General features: G+C 39.5%; 1 protein-coding gene across 2 annotated transcripts; it reads left to right on the forward strand.

Moving 5' to 3' along the window:
* The first annotated feature begins 253 nt into the window (after positions 1-253).
* On the forward strand, positions 254-18,779 carry LOC131193205 (low affinity immunoglobulin epsilon Fc receptor-like). 2 transcript variants are annotated; one of them, XM_058173160.1, is made up of 9 exons: positions 259-413; positions 4,889-5,008; positions 8,393-8,455; positions 9,466-9,519; positions 10,233-10,295; positions 12,735-12,824; positions 14,787-14,938; positions 16,216-16,322; positions 17,077-18,779. In XM_058173160.1, the coding sequence occupies exons 1-9, from the start codon at positions 329-331 to the stop codon at positions 17,213-17,215; spliced, it is 873 nt and encodes a 290-aa protein (XP_058029143.1). In that variant the 5' UTR covers positions 259-328; the 3' UTR covers positions 17,216-18,779. The 2 variants fall into 2 exon arrangements, with proteins under 2 accessions (XP_058029144.1, XP_058029143.1); XM_058173161.1 differs by lacking the exon at positions 4,889-5,008 and having other exon boundaries at positions 254-413.
* The last annotated feature ends 394 nt before the right edge of the window (positions 18,780-19,173 follow it).

The following is a 19,173-nucleotide window of genomic DNA, read 5'->3' on the forward strand; positions in this document are numbered from 1 at the left end:
ATACTGCATAGCAGTATCAATATTGGCAGTTAGTTTGAAAGGTGCCAGATCTGTGAACTTATTCTGACATGCACAAAGCCGACACTTTAGTACTGAAGCAGTACTAGACATCATATTCCAACGTAGCCCTTAGGAGGCCGTGTTAACCGGTGCATTAGGATGATATACGGATTTTCAGAGGAAGGTTTTAAGAACTTCGTGGAAGTTCTGAGCTGAAAAGAGGAAGGGTGACTGCTCATGCTCATTTCCTTTCCTCAGAAAAAGTTTGGGAGAACTTTAGACTATAATAAATAGCTGAAAGTCCCACAGCTTCCAAAGACTGAGAAAAATGTCATCACCACTGGGTATCTATAAGAGATGTGAGGAACCCGATGAACAGGGGAAGCAGCCAAGCAAGATACTTGAAACAGCAGGTAATTACCAGCTCTATCTGGATTCAGAAATTTTGACTTGTGTCCCTGGGGGGAGGGTTTCCGGAAAAACAGCTGTTTTCAGAGGGGAGCTTAGAACAGCACCACAAACTCCTGCCAGCTGTTTAAGAACTTATTCATGAAAATGATTGCCAGTTTGGTAGAAGACCACAACTTCTTCAATAATATGAATTCTTATACTTATGGTGTCTGACAATAAGCCTCACTCACCATGATGGGACTTGCTAATGATTGGATTTGTGTGAAATTGGACTATAAACTGGAAAACAATTGCAAAGGCACATTTTATGGGAAATGAAAGGGTATCTGAGAAGAACGAAAATACTCTTTCCATTTTCACTTATTTCCAAACTTTTAAACATTCCATCCACCTAGCAAATTAAAGGGATTAGGGAAGAATTCTAGCTGCTTGAGGTGCATGCTTACTGAGAGTAACTGTTCTTTGCTGATATGGAGGGATAGTTCATCATATGAGCTGCTGTAACTCAATGGAGGATCACAAGGTTTTTGCATATCAGAAAATTCATCTTTTAAGGCAGTGGCCCCCAATCTTTTGGGCATCAGGGACCAGTTCCATGGTGAGAGGTTTTTCTGTGGACCAGAAGGGGCATAGTTTTGCATGCTGTCTGCATCCTGTGGATGGGGCTTCGCTTGTTTGTGCAGCCTGGTTTGTGGCCCGGTGCCAGTCCACAGACCAGGGGTTGGGATTGGAGACCCCTGTTCTAAGTTACATAGGGAGGATCCTCTGTCTTGATCCCTGAGAGAATTGACAGTCAGTCAACTCTAGCTAACATTGAGGTAGATGGGTCAATGATCTAATCTGATGAAAGGCCTATAGTCCTAACCTGAACCTGAAGACAAAGCCCAGTCTCTTTAAATTTATGTTCCAATTTTTGATCTGCATTTCTAACATCAAGGAGATAGCAACCAAACCAAATCTAACATCATTAGATGTTGCCAAGCATAAGTTAGGCAACCATCTCTCTGGGATGGTTTAATTTCTATTCTTGTACTGAGAAGAAGGATTGAGTTGATGACCCCAATTGACTCTTCTAGTTCAGCAATTCCTTGAAATAAGATTTCTAAGTTTATAAACTAGGCATAAATAATGTGAACTTCATCACATGCAAACCCACATGGTTGTAGTTCCTTCAATTAACCATGGTTAAACAGCCATAGTTTGTTTACTAAGTCAGTATACTGTAGGAAACATGTATCTGAGTTTCCCGTAGAGAATTTCAATTATCATACCCACACAAGTTAACTGGCCAAAGAATGAGCCTTTTTCCTTTTTAATGTGCAACTTCTGAACTCTGCACTGATAAGGTGGATCAAAGTAATCTCAGTTCAAATAGTCTGGCCCCACCGTAAGGCAGCTTTCTATGCACTTCTGTTCCACAACAGAAATCATCATGAGCCTGAAACAGTATAATCCTTGTTGTGCAATGTTTAGAGGACAATCAGTTTGTTCCCTTTCTCTGGGTCATACCAAAGACAGCTGCTTCCTGCTTTCATCAGTCTATGATCAATTGGTCATAACCTCTTTTGCTGAATCAGCAAGATTCATAACACGAGGCATTCTCATGTGTTCTGGAACTAAGATGACCGGATCTTCCATTGAAGACCTGTATACTGCATGAATCTTCCATTGAAGACCTGTATACTGCATGAATCAAGAAGAGGGCTGTGAAAATATTTACAGATTCCTCACATCCTGGACATAAACTGTTTCAACTCCTACCATCAAAACGACGCTATAGAGCATTGCATACCAGAACAACTAGACACAAGAACAGTTTTTTCCCGAAGGCCATCACTCTAGTAAACAAATAATTCCCTCAACAATGTCAAACTATTTACTAAATCTACACTACTATTAATATTCTCATCGTTTTCATCACCAATCTCTTTCCACTTATGACTGTATGACTATAACTTTTTGTTGCTATCACTAAGGGTTACATTGCAACCTATGACCATCATTTGTGTTGTAAATGTTATACCTTTGATGAAGGTTTTTTCTTCTTCTTTCTTTTTCTTTTTCTTTTCTTTTATGTACACTGAGAGCATATGCACCAAAACAAATTCCTTCCAATCACACTTGGCCAATAAAGTCTATTCTATTCTATTCTATTCTATTCTATTCTATTCTATTCTATTCTATTCTATTCTATTCTATTCTATCTAATTCATGTACTTTAAGACTTCTCATCAAGTTTAAAACAGTTTAGCTATAACAGGTTTTCCCCAAGGCACTCTAGGAACTGATGAGGTAATAAATTGGCATTCTAGCTATTAATTTACTGCTTTCTTGCTGAGAAGCAGTTCAGAAATCTTCTCTGTGTTACTCAGCTAGAAGTAGATATCATCATTTCCCTCTAAAGTTATATAGATCAGATGAAGAAAAGAGCCTAATGTAGGTACTTGAGACATCAAAGAATTAATCCTTGCCTATTTTACCTCACAGATAAAATGGTTTGGTACATAGGCTGATTTTTAAAAAAATACTTCAAGCATTTCTAACAGCCTGTAGCTAAAAATATATTCAAAACTTAACCTCAGAGGTATGGATTACAAATGATGTTGCTTTTAAAAGATTCAAGGGAAAACTAGCACTTTCTTAGCAGACATTCATAACTTCTTTTAATCAATACTTTAAATAATATTGGTGAGAGTGTGTCAGGTGATGGGAGCTGACAGATTATTGTTATAGTATAAATACTCCTACCCTGCTTCTCTGCGAATTTAATTTCTCAGGGTTTTGTGAAGAAAGAGAGACTATGAGCGCAAGACAGAAAGCATCGCAAAAGCCCCTTGGTAACACAGAAATGATCTCTAAGGTTCAGAGGGACACCTAAAGGTGCTATTTCCAAAAGGACTTTTGGGGGTTTTTTTTCTTTGAAAACATTTTGCTTGGAACATCCAAACTTCTTGGATGAGAAGTGAAACATTTTTAAAGAAAAAAAAATCATGAAAATCCAGTTGCCTTTTGGTAAAAGCACCTTTGGGAAAACCATAATCTGGAGGATGGAGACTCTCCATAGACATTCAGAGGGCAATTGCATGTACCTAAATGACATGAGCTGAAATAAGTACAGAATACACATCAACTGTTGTTCACTGCAAAAATCATATTGTAGCTGACTTCCCATTCAATACCATATTTTGAAATAAAGTGATTTATCATAGCAGTTATTGATGGAGTAAATTATTTCTGATTCTGTTTTGAATCTCTCTCCTTCTGCACAGAAGCCTGGGAAATGAAATTTGGGGATGTATATTCCTATACATAGGAATATGTATATTATAACAATGAGAGGGCTGCTATCACTCTTATCAACAGTCATACTCTCGTCAATATTATTTACCATAGCAGTTATTGATAGAATGAATTATTCTATTTGAAAACACGAACAATGGATTGTCTAGAGCAGGGGTGTCAAACTCAAGACCCAGGGGCCGGATTCGGACCGCGGGGTATATAGATCTGGCCCGCGGGGCTGACCTGGAAACAGTGAAGGACCGGCCTGCGGTGCCTCTGACAGTGAAAATGGAGATCAGGTGGGCCATGTGCAGCTCTCCCCAGCTCTGTTTTCACTAGCAGAGGGTTGCAGGAGGCCGTTGCAGCTGAAAATGGACTTCGTGAGGGCTGCATGTGGCCCTCCCAAGCTCTGTTTTCGCTGACAGGAGGCTGTCACAGCCAAAAACAGAGCCACAGAGGGTTGCAGAATTGACATTCTGCCTTAGAGGATCACCAGGAAATACAATGTTAGCCATTTGGTCCATTCAAATTGATGAGTCACTAATGCTGCAGTAAGCTGTGGAGAAATAGTAATTTTCTTATTGTGCAGTTGTTTAAGAACATTTACTCAGATCTAATGTGTTTAATTTCAAAGACAGTTTTTCCCTGCGCACATTCTTATCTCTGTCATAGTCCATTTCATATATGTGATGAAGAAAGAGCCTAATGATTATAAGTTTATACTGTGGTGGGATTTAAGTAATTTAACAACCGGTTCTCTGCCCTAATGATTTCTTCCAACAACCAGTTTGCCAAACTGCTCAGAAAGTTAACAACCGGTTCTCCTGAAGTGGTGTGAACTGGCTGAATCCCACCACTGAGTTTAAACCAGCTGTATAAAACCATGTTTTGCTGCTGTACAGAAAAGCTAATGCAAATATTATTCTAGAATGAATGGGATTTTAGCTAGTTTGTGTGAAACTTTGTGGAGTTTTTCTTCTATAGCAGCACTGTCAAACTCACGGCCCACGGGCCGGATACATCACGCACTGGCCACACCCACACCCCATTTAGCGAAGGGGAAAGTCACAATACGTCATGTGAGGATGCTATGACGGCGCGGAGCTTGACACCCCTGTTCTATAGTATTAATAATTGAATTCTTATCCTAGTTTTACCACTGTAGGTTTTATAAAACATGTTTTTTTGTCCACAGGTAATTTCCTGCCACAATGCTGCCGAGGTGGTTCAGGAGTATCCCTCCCAATCATTTCTCTTGTGACCATTGCATCATTTTTGCTGTGGATCATCATTGTTGCTGTAATGGCATCAAAATGTACAGTATAAGTCTACAGTTCATTTGAGATACCCGATTTCTAACATTAGCTTTAATCCAGTCTTCATGCTTGTTTCCTAGTTCTATCATTACATATGATTGGTCATTTTAGCTGCTTTTTTCTGATAGGAATTCATCTCCTCTTTCTTGCGGGCATCTTCATCTAGCAACTCTTCTGTATCTTGAAAATTACTTTATTTATGAAGCCTCCATTCTTCCAATGCTTGCTAAAACCAAAACTGCATATTTGTTGCAAAGGCTTGTTATTGTAAACCAGAGCAATAATTTTCAATTATAATTTTGCACTGAGTAAAACACATGCATTATATTATCCACAAGGGTACAAGCTTTAGATAACCATTCAAACATTTAATATTCGTTGGAAATGGAAGAGGAAAAAAGGAATACTGTGTGTCTTCTGAGTCAAAAGCTGGTTCATCTATCTCTATTCTAAAATAGCAGATCTTGGACGTGAAGAGAAAGAAAGAGAATAGGATATAATCTGGTGCCTTATAAATAAGTAAGGAAGATCAACCTCATAGTATTTCCCTTCAGGTGTGTTAAGTCTGCATTTTCCACAATTCCTCCTCAGCTTGGGGAATTTTGGGAGGTGAGAGATGCCTTTATTTAAAAAAATTCTAGATCAGAAACAAAGTATCCCAGTTATGTTTTCAAATATATCTGCACTTGAAAATAATTTATTTTTAGAGAATCAAATCACTAAATATATTGACTAAAAACTATGACTCAATTTTATACAAGATGGAGCTGTTTTGTCACTGAAATATTTGCACAGATACTATCAGTAATTGCCATAATTTCTGGTTATTGGCCATGCTGGCTGGAATTGATTGGATGGAGCCTAACAAAATACCTCCTTTCTAATCCAATTTATTTTATGTTTTTTTTTAATTTGCATTTATATCCCGCCCTTCTCCGAAGACTCAGGGCGGCTTACACTATGTCAAGCAATAGTCTTCATCCATTTGTATATTATATACAAAGTCAATTTATTGCCCCCAACAATCTGGGTCCTCATTTTACCTACCTTATAGAGGATGGAAGGCTGAGTCAACCTTGGGCCTGGTGGGACTTGAACCTGCAGTAATTGCAAGCAGCTGCTGTTAATAACAGACTGTCTTAGCAGCCTGAGCCACCAGAGGCCCTTTGATGAAGTTTGGGGATAGGAGGAGGAATATTTGCTTTTTGTGACTACTGATCTCAATGTCCTGATTGATAAAAAAAAATACTATAGGAAATAATGTGGGGGTTTTGCTCAGGTCCCAATACAGCCTTTTGGTCATGGACATTCTTTTCCTGTCACACAATTCCCAAGCTGAGCACTTCACATGAAAGCCTTTTTTTTTTTTGTTTACATTTATATCCCACCCTTCTCTGAAGACTCAGGGCGGCTTACAGTGTGTAAGACAATAGTCTCATTCTATTTGTATATTATATACAAAGTCAATTTATTGCCCCCAACAATCTGGGTCCTCATTTTACCTACCTTATAGAGGATGGAAGGCTGAGTCAACCTTGGGCCTGGTGGGACTTGAACCTGCAGTAATTGCAAGCAGCTGCTGTTAATAACAGACTGTTTTACCAGCCTGAGCCACCAGAGGCCCTTTGATGAAGTTTGGGGATAGGAGGAGGAATATTTGCTTTTTGTGACTACTGATCTCAATGTCCTGATTGATAAAAAAAAATACTATAGGAAATAATGTGGGGGTTTTGCTCAGGTCCCAATACAGCCTCTTGATCATGGACATTCTTTTCCTGTCACACAATTCCCAAGCTGAGCACTTCACATGAAAGCCTTTTTTTTTTTTGTTTACATTTATATCCCACCCTTCTCTGAAGACTCAGGGCGGCTTACAGTGTGTAAGACAATAGTCTCATTCTATTTGTATATTATATACAAAGTCAACTTATTGCCCCCTCAACAATCTGGGTCCTCATTTGACCTACCTTATAAAGGATGGAAGGCTGAGTCAACCTTGGGCCTGGTGGGACTTGAACCTGCAGTAATTGCAAGCAGCTGCTGTTAATAACAGACTGTTTAACCCCCTGAGCCACCAGAGGCCCTTTGATGAAGTTTGGGGATAGGAGGAGGAATATTTGCTTTTTGTGACTACTGATCTCAATGTCCTGATTGATAAAAAAAAATACTATAGGAAATAATGTGGGGGTTTTGCTCAGGTCCCAATACAGCCTCTTGATCATGGACATTCTTTTCCTGTCACACAATTCCCAAGCTGAGCACTTCACATGAAAGCCTTTTTTTTTTTTGTTTACATTTATATCCCACCCTTCTCTGAAGACTCAGGGCGGCTTACAGTGTGTAAGACAATAGTCTCATTCTATTTGTATATTTACAAAGTCAACTTATTGCCCCCCCAACAATCTGGGTCCTCATTTTACCTACTTTATAAAGGATGGAAGGCTGAGTCAACCTTGGACCTGGTGGGACTAGAACCTGCAGTAATTGCAGGCAGCTGTGTTTTAATAACAGGCTTCTTACAGCCTGAGCCACACCGCGGCCTTTATTTAGAACCTCATACCTGGTGGCCAATCATCATCCCTTCTCACATTTTTCTCTACAGCTTGTAAAACATTCACTCCACAGCTACCTATTAGTTAGAAATACTATTGACCACTCTTTACAGTTAGTAAAGTTGAATAAAAGTTATATTAAATGAAAACATTGTCCTTTTCTTAGTGAGCCTTGTGTCTTCCTTCATAGATGCATTTTATTCATTGGCACCTCAGATTCTTTTTAGCTGCCGCTCAGATTCTCTTTTGCTTGTTACCCCTTCATCTTTACCTGTTGTTCTTCCTAATTGTAGAAGGAGTACCACCTCCATGCTAGCAAAAGACACTGAAAAAACTGAAATACAGACTAAGAAATACCAGTGCTTGAACTGGAGAAATTTGGTTAATAATTATACCTTTTTATTATAACAATCTTTATATAAGACAGTGGACTGATAATGTGCAGTACAGATTTATTCCTTAAGAAGACAACAATTTGAAACATGTCAGAAACTTACAGTATTTTCTGTTATCGGCTCGAGATCATTCCTCTTTAACTTTCATAGGAAGCCACAGTCTACTGTTGTCCATGCTAATGAAGCTGTCTCTCTCTCAAAGTGAAAAACAAACTAATTCATTTCAAATTGCCTAGTCTTGGCCAGGTTAAACATTTCACATAAATTGCAATGTAATTGGTTTGGCTCACTGAGTAGTGCATATCCAGCTATTGTAAATTATAAAGGATGATTTGTGGCTTAGTGTATAATTGTTTTGCTAATCTGGATAGTTATGGTTCATCCAGGAAACCATGGTTTGATGCAATGTCTGAATTCAGTCTCCCTATTCCTTCAGATTCTAAGATTTCCAAGGAACTAGAAGAGCTGCGTTTGAATCAATCTTTGCTGACTAAAAATGGTAATAATTCCATATTGTTGTTCCAAACCGTTATATATATTGTAATTTCTATCTCAATTACAAAAATAAGTTTTTAAAAGAACAATAATTGAAATAGCTACATAACCAGTCATATTCATGTGTGCAGAAATGTTTTGTAAGTAACTGCAAAAGTAGATTATATGAAAGGGGAAAGATACAAATAAACAGTCTTTTGGGAAAGTATCTTTCCTATATTTCATCACTGAGTTCCAGAAAAACAATGAAAAAATATAATACAACCTGCTTTGCTGTAGGCATTGTAGTCTTCTGTAGCCAGAGAACCTTCAAATTGTATGGATTTCAACAATCAGAATTCCCTAGCCCATATTCTAGAAATTGATTCTACAAGATCTGGATGGTATCAACCTTACCAAAGGCTATCTTAAGGTAGCCAGCAAAGTTTCATAGTGATAATAGTAACTAGAATACAGCTGAAATGCAGCATTTCACAAAGCATTCCTATATTTTCCTATTTCTTGGCAAGATATATTGATCAGAGACTTAATGATCATCCTTTTGATGGGTCTGGAAAGTGGACATTTCCAATTCTGAATTCGCTGAAGTGTCTACATATACTGCTTATACAAGTTAACAGTAAATTTATGTTGGAGATTTCTAGAACAGGCTAGCTTTTCTGTGTATCCATCCTATTCTACTTTCGTAAGTTTGTTAGGTCTGAACCAGGATCTCCCCAGATACGATTGCCTTTACTGAGAAAAAAACCCTTCCATAAGCATTCAGTTTCTTGTTTTGATAAATCATTACTACCCTTATTACAAAGGACTTAATATCTTTAGAGAAAGAGGTCTGGGTCTTTTGGGAAAATTTTCCAGTGAGGTTGGGTCTATAAATTCCTGAAGCTACTGAAGCTAAACCTGACCATGTAGGGGTTTAAAGTGGGATAGCTGTCTTATAATTTCCAGTCAATCCATATATTGTACATTATCTGGCTGAACTAGGTCCCTCAGGCTAATATTCTGTCTTTCTAGGTCTCAAATCAGAGAAGCAGTTTCAGCAGTTCCAATCCACCCATGCTGCTCAAGGTTAGCTTCATCTTGTGTCTGATATCCCAATGGATGTTTCCCATTGCTTCTTTCCTTCCTTGTGCCAAGCGTCCTTGAATTGTTTATTTCTGTTCTCCCAACTATCACAACATGTTGTTTTGGCTGCTGGGTGACCATATTTTGTTCAGTGTCTGGGAGAGGAGGTCAACAATTCAAGATGATGCTGTGACCATACAATCTAAGACATATAACCGCTATCTTAACCTCTTTTTTTTTTTTGGTCTTCTTTATCCTATTGGATTCCTTGGCTGATTATCTGCTATTAGGAAAAAATGATTAATGGTCCAATTGAATGAATGAATAAAGCAATTTGTCAGTGGGAGTTCCTGCCCACTTAGGGTTGGGGGGAGGAGTGTTTCTTTTCTGTGAGAGTAGGAAATTGGCTTATTGGATCAGGTCTGAGACTAGTACTCTTCAAGGATTGCTAGGAGGAAGAAGAAAAAGCAATACATATTTTTAAACTTGGGACATAGAGAAACATCTGCACTGTTGCTCTGGGGAATTTTAAGCAGGATTTACAATTGTGTTGCTTATTACAGGAGTGGTCTTGACATTTAATTTTAAATCGAACCACTATAACCTAGTCCCATAGCACCTCCTATTTCTTCCTGCGTAGGGAAATACAGAGGTCTTAAAAATGCCTTTTCTCCCAAAGTAGCAATTTCAATTTACTGTGTCTTTTCTTTTTCCAGAATCAGTTCTAAATAACAGCCTTAAAAAGCTGGAGAATGATCACAATGACCTGAAAAAGAATGGTAAGCGGTCTTTAAAGGCAGATATGGGCTTGATTCTGGTGAGAAAGGAAGATAAAGTGGATACATGAGCTTGCTAATAGGGAATTTCATTAAGAAGATTTACTTTGAATTGTTCCCAATTGAAAACTGAGTCATTCCTGGCAACATCAGTCTAAGTTCCTAAATCCTGTGCATTGTATCTCTATTGTTTTTCTTTCTGAAGGACCCTTTTGACAATTTTCCCTATCAAGGATGGTCCTACATTAAAGTGAGGGATCTGCCCTGGGTTATTGATCATGGGGGGAGGGAGACACACATCAGCATCGACAGTCCACCAATTCCTCTCCCTGTCCTCTTGTGTTAGAAAGCAATTGTGTGAATCTTTCATGTATTCAGACAAGTTTCCCAGGAACACTTTTCAAAAAAGCATTTTGCCAAACATAAGGACTCATATTCTGATAATTGACCAGAAAATTAATGACATCTTCAGCAAAGTAGTTTTTTTCCCACCTGGCAATTTATAAGTTTTCCAGGCCAATAAGAAAGTAAATATGGACAATAAATAAACAAATAAATAAACAAATAAATAGAAAGCATTCATGAAAGATGGAATAAATTGGTCAAAGGATGTTAATTTTTCTGGATTTCTTAAAAAACGTGTGTTATAAACGAGTTAGCAACTGAATATACAAGAAACTGTTCAGTGTTAAATGTCATCTAGATATATTGAAATTTAGAGTATCGACAGTATTGTATTGGTTGAAAGTCCAACAAATTTGGTTTCAGCACAGCTTTGTCCCAATGGACCAAACTTTGTCCCAATGGACAAAGGCTAAATTATCGCCACTAGCATATACTGCAGAGGTGAATTTAACAGATAGAATAATGATATTTTTCCTTTTTTCCATGCCTGCATAGGAACATCTTTACATGTAGAAAATTGCATAAGAAAGAAATATAAAATGAAAACCATTTTTCATGCTTTCCCAGTGTTGATGAGAGGAAATGTATGGAAAGCAATAAGAATACTCAGTAACTAAACCAGGGGTTCTCAGACTTGGTGGTACTATAATCTCCAAAAATAAGAAATGAACCTCTGTGACTTCCACTTAAATAAAACTAACAAATTCATGCACATTAGGGTTGGGCAAAAATGATTTTAAAAATTGTTTTTAATCTATATATCAAATAAAACCAATGATACAACCTTACACATTTATAATTTTTTCACTGAAAATAAATAAACCAAAACCTTATGTTTAATAGGAATGATAAGCTTACTTAGTTTTGCATAATTGCTAAAATTTATGGAGTGGGAGTTGAGACAGTCACTCTAATTTTTCATTACACATTTATTTTGGATTCATATAGTGTGATTCGAATCACAACAGTGATTCAATTTTGAATATGTGTGCTATTGGATTTCTGGTCCCAAAGATGGTGCTGGGTCAGAAGGTACTCTGGATTTTGTTTTGACAAGAAGGTTTTGGCAAGATGATTTTCCAGCCATAGTGAAAGCAAGTTCTGCCAGAAATCCATCTTTGCATTAATGGAATTCTTCCAGCCATACATTTCAGTGACAGGAAAAATGGTTTCAGACTTACCTTTTCTTGAGTATGCCATATGACCTTTATATATGTATGTGTGAATATAAGGAAATTATTATTTCTTTAAACAATAAAACTAAAAGACGAACAGAGGTAGATGCAAGCATTTCGCATTGACTCATCAGTACCTACATTACAATAACACGGTTAAAATCAGCCTCAAATATAAGATCTAGCAAGAGCATTAATTAAGCCTATAACATATGCAGGAAAGCAACCAATGGCAAGACTTACACCCAAGAAAGGTTTTGATTGACATAAAGCTGTTTCTGCATGCACAAAGGAAGCTTCAGTTAATGGCAACCGCCTCAGCAAAATGCAGGAAACGAGAATTCCTGTGGCACAGTACAACTTTAAGCACAGAGTTTTGATCCACCTGGTGACCTGTAGCTAGTAAGTGTCTCGCAATGGCCAAAGAAGGCATTTTATGGCCATGATTTGCTGCTGCTGTTGGATTACTCAAGGCTGTTTGGACCCATTTCAGAAGATGCTCCTTTATTCTGAAAGCCAAACACCTATCAGTTCTGCCGATGTAATTGTGTCCACAATTAAAAACAAATTGGTAAATGCATTGATAGGTTGTGCTTCCTTTATTAGGGGCAGCCGTAGCCTCTGGGTTTGATTTAGAAATTTATTATTTCTTTCTTTGAATTCTCCTCTGCATCAGTATATCAATGGCTAACCTTCTCCAATCCAGTGCCCACAGATGTCTTGGAACTGAAACCCTTCAATGACTCTGTCAATAGGACATGATAGGTATAGGAGTTTCAACATATCTGAAAGACACAGATTGGTGAAAGTTATGTTATATCATTTCTCTTTAATTGTTTTCCTGTAAATTTGTACTTTTTAGTGAATGAAAAGATAAAAGAGATAACGACTCAAAGTGGTGGAAATGCGAAGACAGTCATCGATTTAATCAATGCAGTCTATCAGATTAATGGTAAGATACAATTCCTCTGTCTGTCGATTCATAAGATGTTACTCTTTCATAGTTAAGCACTCAATCTTGTTGTAATTGAGGCTGTGTTGAAGAAACCTTGTGTTTGATACTAGGCTGATGACGTTTGAATTAAACAATACAAGTACAAATAAAAGTTCTGCTACAAGTTTTGAACTGTAGCCCAATTTTACCACATGCCTCAAAGCATTGGTTATAGTACTATATATTATTATGCATTTTCTCTGGAGATTTAAATGGGATAGATACAAATGAATATATTTTGTTCCAGGTTCTGATCAGGGCCTCAGTCAAACCACCCATAGAACCTAAGGCCGTGATGGTGAACCTATAGCACGGGTGTCAGAGGTGGCACGGAGCGCCCTCTCCGACGGCACGCAAGCCATTGCCTCAGTTCAGCTCTGCTGTGCATGCACGCACACCTCCCACCGGCCAATTGGTTTTGTGTCCCACTCCCACTCCAACACACGAGTCAAGGAAGTCCGTAACAGACTTGGCAACGAAGCCTTTGCAGCTTGCCAAGTTCCTTTGAGGTTTCTCAGGGCAGGCAGGAGTCCAAGTTGTGACTTCAGCGATAGAGTCTGATATCAGCAAACTAGCTAAGACTTTGCTTGACTCAAGGTTGGAATGCCAAAAGCAGGTCCTTTATATAGGCTGTGGGGTGTGGCTCCATGACTCAGCATTTATCCAGGCCTGCCCCACCCCTCCTTCTGCTGGCGTCACCTCTCAGATCTCCGGAAGCGAGGGTCCTCCCACTTTGAATTGTCTTCAGCTGGATCTGCTGTCAGTAATTCCAGCACCTGGCTGGCTTCCTGCTCACATGCTTTATGAGTGAAGTTTATCGGGCTTGTCCGTTCACGGGGCCAGGGCCGGGGGCTGGAGGCATGACAGGCCGTTCATCTTCATTATCAGACTCGGAGTCTGATAACAGGCCCAGTTGGGGCCGGGGGGTCCCAGCTGAGGAGAGGAGGGAGGACGAGTCACAACAGGTCTTCGGTCTCTGCCGCACATGCACGGGGGCAGGGCGTGTGCTGGAGTGTGCGTGCATGCATGGGGGCAGGGTGCCTGCAGGGTGTGTGTGTGCATGCACTGGGGCGGGGCGCATGCAGGCCTCATGTACATGTCCGGGGGTAGGGCACATGTGTGGGGGTGTGCACATTGCATATGGGGGTTCAGGCATGCACATGCGCATTGGCACACATATGCATGCACTTTGGGCACTCAATCCAGAAAAGGTTAGCCATCACTGACCTAAGGGGAAAAAAAATAATCTGCCCTGGAATCCTCAAGTCAAGTGTGGTGGACCAAACTAGTTTCCCCCTGGCCACATGGTGGCAGCAGCATTGATAAGATGAAAAAGGTGATAAGAGAATGATCTGACTATGGCAAAGGAGTGGTGGTGATACCTTCCATTCCCAGATTGCGACTGCTCTGGGGATACAAACCACGTCTAATGCCCAGTGCTGAGTGTGTATGTTAGGCTCTTGGTGACTTAGGTCAGGCCCATGATTGCCCAGGTGATGAGGAACTCTTGGACTGACCCACACTTCATGCCATCTGAGGGCAGATCAAAGTCCCAAGAGCTACAGTATAAGCCATCTGGCAATCAAATGTAGCAGTTTGGGTAGGGATATTGTTGAGCAACAGGGAGGCCAGTAGGGCAGCTACAACTGTAGAGCTAAATTTAACCAGGTCTCATATCTGATTATCTGCAGAGCAGAACATCTGAAAGCCATTAAGGTTTTTTTTTTAAAAAAAAACTCGCAAATACAGTATTGCAATTTTTGCTAGTCAGGACCTGGGCCTAGACTTCATTTTCAAGACTGTATAGACTGTTTAGGCAGGATCAAATTATCACAAGCATTGATAATATTGGTTTAATGATTAAAAGCAACTCTAGAATAAGTGATTATCTGTCTTTAAATATCTACAACTGTTTTACAGCTTCAGGCTGCCAGATATGTCCAAAAGGTTGGCTGTTGAACAGACAAAAATGCTACTTTTTCAAGATGGGGAGTGAAGCCTGGTCTCAAGCCGAGAAGAGATGCGAGAGTTATGGAAGCAAACTGGTCATCATTGATGATTGGGTTGAGCAGGTAATAAGCAGCTCCTGTTTAATAATCAAACATTTCCCATTTCTGAAGCTTACACCACGCACATTGACTCGAGGAGCACTTTTGTGGGAAGGAACTTCAGCTCTCGAGAATTGAACAGTGGTGCCATGTTGGCTCTAATTATGAAGCTATTAGAGGGAAGGAAGAAGGAGAAGGGAAAAAGTTGCAGGGGCCACCTACTTCAGTAGAGAACAAGGGTCAGAAGTCTCCTTCACATCTGAAAAGATGGTGGAAAGGTATGTGCAGTGCAGGAACAGGATTCCATATCTATACGCTGCATTTGACCTGTTGTTGAAGGGAGCTAGTTTTAGTCTACCATGAGGGAGGCTGTTGGGTGGAGGGCTACTGACCCTTTGCTTGGCTGTGAGCAAACATCCTGAACTGCTTCTCTGGGCAAGGTACAAAATGCTCTCTTCCCATCTCTGCTCATAGCCAATATTAATATGCTGGTGATGAAGGTAAATGATATGCAGCTCCCCTTTATAGGATACATTTTTGCAGTTCCAGGGAAGATGGTAACCCCAGTCACAAATTCATCTGCATTTCCTGCATCAAATGAGGAAAGCACATCTTTCTCTTTCTGTCCTGGCCACTTTTGAGAGTGTACTAACAAACTGCATCACTGTTTGGTTTGGTGGCAGCACTGCCTCAGATATAAAGTCCATACAGAGAGTGGTAAGGACAGCCAAGAAGATTATAGGAAGCTCACTTCCTGTTATTCAGGATACTGCTTATACTGCTATGTGCTTAGAGTGCAAAGCATTGTTAGAAATCCCACACATCCACTTTACGATCTGTTTCTGTTCCTCCCCATTGGGAGGAGGTTTCAAAATATTTCTAGCAGGACTACCAGATTCGTAACAGCTTTGTTCCCTATGCCATCCATCTGGTAAACTTGCAAGGTTTGTTTTTCTTGCCATGTACATGTATACATCTGGACTAGACTGTGTTGTTTCTCTTTATCAAATAATATATGTGGGTCTATGCATACTTTTGGATTTTATTTATTTATTCATGTTTATGTAGTGTATATTGCAGGTGGTGACCATTTAAGAGCTGTATGCAACAAAAAATCATTTTAATGTATGCCGATTAGTGTACATTGTACTCCTGGTTGCATCAAGATCCATATGATCTGCAGGTTTGCACATCTGGTTGACCAGTTTTGGAAAACAATTGGACAGTTCATAAGACAGAACAATTGGTCTATTCCATGTGGTATATTATAGCTGAACTATTTAAACTGTCTTATATTTCAGGATTTTCTTATGTCACATATAAATGAAAAGACGTTCTGGATTGGGCTAAGTGATATTAACAATGAAAACAACTTTGTTTGGGTAGACAATAATTCTCCCTCATTTACGTAAGTCTCTGTTAAAATTTTCTCTCTTTTTCTCATTTGTTTATAAATACTAGGGAATTTCTACACTAGACTTTCAAACTATGCAATCAGCCTGCCTCTTTCAACATACTTTTATCTGACTGCAGGTAGTCTTCAACTCACAACCACAACTGAGCCCAAAATTTATGTTGTTAAACGAGAAATTTGTTGTGAGTTTTGCCCCATTTTATGACTTTTCTGATTGTTTTATCTTTTCTTGTTATGGGTAGACCTTCAGCACCTTGATTTTCAGTTTTGTTTTTCCTTTTTTTCAGCTTGTCTTTGTCAGGTGATTGTGATGGCGGTTATAACTGCCTTTATGCAACCAGGGCCCTGTTTTGTGCTGGTTTCGTTCAATGATAATGTGCTGATATATATGCGGTCTATTGGGTCATCCACTATCATCAGATGGGCCATTTTCTGGCTTTTTCTTTTGCTGTTTCCATCCTGCTGCAAGTTTATTGGAGACCCATTTGTTACACTGTTAGCGAAGACATACTGCATAGGCACTCATACAGAAAAAATTGCTGTTCTTTGTAGAAGTGTGCCCGCATGTACCTATGTCTATCCAACTTCTGTGCTTTCTGAAGCATTTTCTGCCCACATGTTGCTGCAATAATGGAGAATATAGATAGCTTAGGCTGAGTTGTTGGATTCTTGATACTTGTTCACCAATGTATCAGTGCTGACTAATTAATTTTGCCATTTATATAATCCCTTGCATTTCTAACTGCAGCCGCTGGCGTACAGGAGAACCCAATAATAGTGGACATGGGCAAGACTGTGTAGTGATGAGTTCTGATGGCCTGTGGGAAGATCGTCAATGTGGGAAAAGTGTGGATGGCTGGATTTGTGAAAAGCCCTGGAAGTGCTAATTGTATCCAATAAGAGCAAGACATTCAGCATTCCTAATACATGTGTATTATTTTGACCTTTGTTATTTTTATTGTCTTTTATTAATTTGCTGTATTTTTCTTTACTGAGAACTATCAATATATGGTGCAGCATAACTATTTTAGTAAATAATATAGTACATAATATATTAGGAAAAAAATATCCCCAATCTTATCTATTATATAGATTATCAAATTTCAGAAATGAATGATAACCGACAAAATTCATTAATTTTAAATTGTATCATAATGAGAAAAGGACCATTATTCTCAAGCTGCTTTGGGTTTTCCTTAGTACCTTAAAATGAGAATGAGAGCAGTTTACCTTCAGGTCTGCCTATTGCTTTATCATTTGAAATCAATGAAGCAGGTTTGACAATAGACGGCAATGATAGTATTCTGTAACAAATATAAAATTTCAGTGTTTTTGGTTTTAATCTTTACTGCAATAGTTCCACAAACAAGCCCCCCCCCCCCTTATCCAATATGGATTGGAAAGAGTGTTTCAATTTCTCTGTTCTTTCTTGGATCCCAGCTACAAAAATAATGGATTAGGCATTAAGAATAGATTGAAGGAAAGGATTTTCATAGAGCTTTTGACCAAATCTATTGGGCTGCTTATTTTTTTTGGGTGAACAGAGAGTTCAGCCTAGAACAGGGGTGTCAAACTCAAGGCACGCGGATCACATCTGGCCTGCGATGAAGTCAGGTCCAGCTTGTGCAGCCATACTGGAAATTGTATGGGGCGGGCCCATGTCGCTTCAGCCTGACCCACACCATCCTGGCAGGCAGGCATGCGCAGAGGAGGTGCCAGCTGCCCATGCGCGCAGGCTTAATTCTCTGCCGCTGCATGCAGGCCAACAAAAGTAGTCTGTGGGTCTATAGTAAATAAAATAGTTCAGACCTTCCAGCTTCGTGAGACCTTTTTTTTTTTTTGGTGAGAAGTTGGAAGGTTTGAACTATTTTGTAGCCCCACAGACTATTTTCTTGTCCTGCACGCGGTGGCAGTGAATGAAACTGGAAAGCAGGTTAGTGAAGAGATGCGGCTGCCCTGGGAGGAGTGTGTGTGTGTGTGTGTGAAGGTTTGGCATAAGTGGCCTGGCTGAAGGTCCCTTAGGTATGCTGGTGTGGGGCAGGCAGGGCAGCTGCACAGCCCCTGCCTTGCTTCGTCCTTCCCCACACTCCACTGCCTCGCTATGTTCTTCTTCGTTCTTTGCCACTTGCTCGCTGCTGTAATGGATGTCATTTACCGCCCTCAACGCCCATCGCTCATCATCCTGCTCCGTTATGGTGGCAAGCAACCAGAAGAAGCGGCGAAGAACGAAGATGAACAAATCGAGGGATGGAGGACAAAGCAGTGCAGGCCATCATGGAGAGCATGGCTGGTGCTGCCGCCATGAGGTGGGGACTTGGTACAGAATAATTCATGACATTGAAAATGCTTGAGAAGTTGAAGGCATTAACACTGCAGTTTTGGATTCAAATTGGTGCGGAACTTTTTTTATCTGTAATGTGTAAATCTACACAATAATAAAATTTAAGAAAAATGAAACACTGATTTGGGCTGTATTTTTGCATTCTCTATATCTCAATTTACTGTGAATACTTCTCCGTGACCAGGTCCCTTTGGAGTACAGTACATAATGTCCTAGGAACTCTCTTTTTAAAGATGAAATGTTTGCTTTGCTGTCCTGTTTGCAAGCTCAATGAAGGATTTCCTTTGGTAAATAGAAAATTGTTCTTCACCAATCTCTTCCTTCTAACAAGCACTCAATGAAGTTGTGTTTCTCCAGCCTCACAACTGGAAAGGCAGGCAGGGCCTGTTTCTCCTCTCATCCTTGAATATTTTGAAATCACTCCTGTCATTAAGAGTCATAACAGGGCATGAATGAAACAGGCTTTACTCAATAGTTGTGATAACCCAAAAGAACATGGACAAC

The sequence above is a fragment of the Ahaetulla prasina genome, chromosome 2 (assembly GCF_028640845.1).
Source record: "Ahaetulla prasina isolate Xishuangbanna chromosome 2, ASM2864084v1, whole genome shotgun sequence".
Lineage (NCBI taxonomy): Eukaryota > Metazoa > Chordata > Lepidosauria > Squamata > Colubridae > Ahaetulla > Ahaetulla prasina.